This window comes from Carlito syrichta, unplaced genomic scaffold, assembly GCF_000164805.1.
Source record: "Carlito syrichta isolate Samal-C Ts95f unplaced genomic scaffold, Tarsius_syrichta-2.0.1 Scaffold287511, whole genome shotgun sequence".
Taxonomy (NCBI): domain Eukaryota; kingdom Metazoa; phylum Chordata; class Mammalia; order Primates; family Tarsiidae; genus Carlito; species Carlito syrichta.
Genome location: NW_007231607.1, coordinates 1 through 4,343, shown reverse-complemented (window position 1 = coordinate 4,343; position 4,343 = coordinate 1). Strand labels below are relative to the sequence as shown.

Genomic DNA, 4,343 nt, shown 5'->3' with positions numbered 1-4,343 from the left:
TCCAGAAAAAAAAAAAAACAAAAAAAACTTCTCATTATATTTTACTTTGAAAACCGACAACACACATGCAATGGTTGCCGTCAGCCGTGAGTCCACAACAACCCCATAGCAAGCCACAGTCTTCGCTGATATTTTCATTTTATTTAAAACAGGCTCTTTGAAAGAAAGAGCAGAGATTTTAGAAAGCTTAATTATTTAAGTGATGAAACGCTTATTTTCAAAAACAATTGTTAAGATAGACGGAAAAAGAGAGTATGTAGTCCAAATCATAAAATATTTTCTGTTTAAATATTCAAAGGCAACATGTGGCATTTACAACAGAAGAAATTTCCATTAAAGAAAAAAAAAGGAATATATTTTGAAAATGCCCACGTTTGCTTCCTTATATAAAGGTCTCACATGTCCTAGACTTTAAAGTACATTTAGCAAATGCAACACAACTCATTCAGGATTGATTTGAGTTCACAAAATATTTTTATTATATGTAAGAAAGCATACAGCCAATAAAATTAAGAAAACATTCACAATACATAAAGAACACAGACCTGATGCAGGAGATATTTTTCTGTAGATTTTTTTGTTCTTTTCACCAATTTCATCTAAATGTTCAGTAAATTGCTTATCAAGAAAAATACTTTGTAAACATTTCAAAGAAACTGCTGAAATGCCTCACACGAGTTCGCATCTGGCAAGGGAGGCTTATGGTACTTTTTACAGTCCGGGCGATGACATGGAAACTTGATTCCAAAGCACAAAGTATTTGCTGATGGCTTTGGGGTACTTAACACACCCAAAGAGAAGGGTTCTCCTGTTTCTTCCACCCATAGAAGTGTCTTAGTACGATAATGAGGCACTACGCGTTAGTATACCATTAACACTTAAAGACTCTTTTTTTTTAAAGCAGTTCTAAGTTCAGATTAAAGTGCTGCAAAAAGTAGCCCTGCTGAGTGGCTTAGTTTGATCTGACAAGATGAAGACGCAGGGTTTGCTTTTGTCCAACAGTGGGGCTGCCGTGAACCACCATCTGCACTATACCTCTCTATCCAGGAAAGTCATTTGTTTGGTTCAGAAAAGCTATCTGACACACGAAATGAGAAAAAACAGAGAGGCCAATTATTTTACATAAGTACAAAGCAGCATATACTTTTTATTACCACCTAAGATCATAAATTTAAAGTTGGGTTTCTCTGAAATTGGTTTTTAGTTCAGATATTTACAGAACTGCAAAGGCCCCGGGGGAAAGTCTTTGTCATTTAAAAGAAAAAATGTTGAACACAATGGTAACTAGGCTTTTAAAAAGGTTTTTCAAAATCTTTTCAGGAAAAAAGGAAAGCCTTCACAGCACTTGTCAATGCTCACTTCATATTTATTCGTGGCCATAACGTTTTTTCCTATCCGTCTTTGCTGTGTCTCCAAAAGTTACACAAGAGCGTTTAGAATCTCACAGAGTCTATGTTCGTTTCATTGGCTTATAAAGTGCTAGTTAAATGAACAAAAACGTGGTTGGAAGGTCTCAGATAACTCAACAGTGTATCCTATTAAATATGATAAATATAGATTTATTATAATAAATTAAAAATATCCATATAATACAATAAATAAATAAAACCGGTATCAACAGAGCATCTCTCAATTCCAGAAGAAGAAAAAATTCCCATTCCTAATGTAAGCCTCGATTATCTTTCAGAAATGAGTCATGAAGGCATGCACCTACCTTTTACAATCTGAAAACTTTGCCTGGAACAGTGTTAGCACCTGTTTGTATTACTGCAAACTCACCCCTTCTTGTTTCCTTCCCAGAAAGGTTGGATTGTTAAGTGAAACTGTCCGTCGTTGATTCCTTGCCCTACTTTTTGAGTCCTAAGATAAGGATAAGTTTCTAAAAACACTTTTGTAGCCTTCCATGTTTGTAGTGTTCCTGTTGGATTGACTATGAACAACACAGAAAACACACCGGAATGTATTTGAAAAGAGAGTTTGTCGTGTGTTGGAAAGCAGCAGAGGGCTCTCCTGACACCTCCGAGTCTCACCCTACCTTAGTTTCCCAACAGCAAGCCCCAGAGAAATCGCCTCTAGCTTTCGGGATGAGCATGCGTGGCAGGGTTCACCCAGGAGTTGAGGTTGGGTGCTGTCCATTTTGTGTGATGGGTTGGATCTTCTCCAGAGAGACGTCGGTGTCATAGTCCAAGATGACCGACAGGGCCGGGGACAGCTTCTCCAAAGGCTTGGCTATTCCCCCCGCCTCCTCCTTCTTCAGGTCACTGGAGGAGCCCACGGCATGCGGGATCAGGTAAACCAGATTACACTCCTTGGAGATGGAGCCTCGTGGCTCATGATGGCTGGAAAACATCACGGCCCCGTTGTTATTAATGCTCACTGTCTCGATGGCATTACTGGTCGCGGGGCAGAGTCTGTAGCATCCAAGGAGGGTGGAAAATGCCTTCCGAAAATCAGCATTAAAGGCATAAATGATGGGGTTCAGGGAGGAATTAGCCCACCCAAACCACACAAACACGTCAAAGGTGATGGAATCGATGCAGAAAGGCTGGGTCTCCCCAGACCCACAGAAGGGCAGGATGCAGTTCAAGATGAAGAAGGGGAGCCAGCAGCAGACAAACACCCCCATGATCACCGACAGGGTCTTCAGAACTTTGGTCTCCCTTTTGAAGGACATCTTAAAAGAACTCTCCGGCTGAGGACACTCGACCGGCTTCCCATTGCCCGTGGTGGTCTGGCAGTTCTTGGCGTGGACCGCCGCCCTCTCCAAGGCCGAGATGCGCCGTATCTGCTTCTGGGCAATCCGGTAGATCCTGGTGTAAGTGACAATCATGATGGCCACGGGGATGTAAAAGCTGACGACGGAGGATGAGATGGCATAGGTCCTGCTCAGGCTGGAGTCGCAGTTGTCGATGGGCTCGCCCAGGGACGTGGCGTTCCCGGCCGAGGGGCCCGGGGGCTTCGCCTTGTGCCAGCTGAGCTGCACGGGAATGAACGAGATGAGCACGGACAGGGTCCACGCCACGCCGATCAGGGTGGAGGCTGCCTTGGGGGTCATCTTCCTCTCGTACCGGAAGGGGCTGGAGATGGCCCAGTACCTGTCCACGCTGATCACACAGAGGTTGAGGATCGAGGCGGTGGAGCACATGATGTCAAAGGCCACCCAGATGTCACAGAAGGACCCGAAAGGCCAGAAGCCGGCGATCTCGGCCACCGCCTTCCAGGGCATGACCAGGACGGCCACCAAGAGGTCTGACACAGCCAGGGAGATGACGAAGAAGTTGGTCACCTTCGACCGCAGGTGTCGGAACCTGATGACGGCAGCACAGACCAGCGTGTTCCCCAGGAGGGTGGACAGGATCAGCAGCGACAGGAAGCAGGCTGTGAGGATGCGGACCGAGAAGTCCCTCTTCCCCGCCAGCCCCGGGGCGCCGGCCATGGTGGAGGTGTTCAGAGTCCTCATCCTCCTGGAGAACAGCGCCTTCGGGGCTCCGACTGCCCTCGAGGTCCCAGGCAGGGGTCTGGGGTCAGGCCGACTTCCAGGAGTCCTCCCTCTCGGGGCAGCACCCCGCAACGCCCCAGCAGCTCCCCGGGGCCCGGGGCCTCACCAACATTCCGTCGGAGGCCGCAGCAACTGAGAGGCAGGAGCCTCCCCGGGCGGGGCGAGTCCGTTCCGGGAAGGCGCCTCTGGCTTTTTACAACTGCTTTCTGACGCCCTGCCTCGGGTCGCTGTCATGGGTGCCGGGTGGCCCCAGAACTCCCCAAGCAAAGCGCCGGCTTTGGGGCATAGTCTCCGCCAACCTTCCAGAGACTTCCCGGCCCCTGCCCAGCCAGTCAGTTGCAGTCACATTTCGGGGCTGTAGCTTCCCTGGCGGCGACAGAGAGGTCTCCCCTTCTGGGACGCAGCTGAAAATGCATGTCTCGCTCCTCCAAGCCCCTGGATCCTCCGCAGCTCTCCGAGCGCCCTGAAAAGCCAAGGAAAGACGCACGGTCGTTCTCAAAGACTTGAGCAGATTGTTGCTCGACTCGTGTCAAGCCCAACCTGGTAATCCTCTTGACAACCCCGTCCGGGCCACTTACCTTGCCTGCGGTTGTCCCTGTCCGCCCAGGAGCAGGACGGAGGATCCGGCCGGGCGCGGCGGCCCCGCGGCGTTCCGGAGGCGCGCCCGGGTCCAGCCCGCCGCGCGCGGCAGGGGGTTCGCTTCCAGAGGCGCAAAAACCGCCGGAGAGGGGTCGGGAGAAGGGTCCCGGGCCAGCTCCCCAGAGAGGCGGCGCCGCCCCGGTGTTTGGAGCAGCTCTGGCTGCTCCAAGCGGACGAGACCCCGGCGAAGGGCTCCCGAACGCTC

The 4,343-nt window shown here is 49.6% G+C and overlaps 1 protein-coding gene across 1 annotated transcript; it reads right to left on the bottom strand.

Moving 5' to 3' along the window:
• Positions 1-451: 451 nt before the first annotated feature.
• DRD1 (dopamine receptor D1) lies at positions 452-3,521 on the bottom strand. The gene has a single exon (XM_008052794.2). The coding sequence runs from the start codon at positions 3,458-3,460 to the stop codon at positions 2,105-2,107; it is 1,356 nt and encodes a 451-aa protein (XP_008050985.1). The 5' UTR covers positions 3,461-3,521; the 3' UTR covers positions 452-2,104.
• Between the last annotated feature and the right edge of the window lie 822 nt (positions 3,522-4,343).

Bases quoted from the DNA above. Each gene is read 5' to 3' on its own strand.
- DRD1 (XM_008052794.2), bottom strand. From the start codon at position 3,460: ATGAGGACTCTGAACACCTCCACCATGGCCGGCGCCCCGGGGCTGGCG.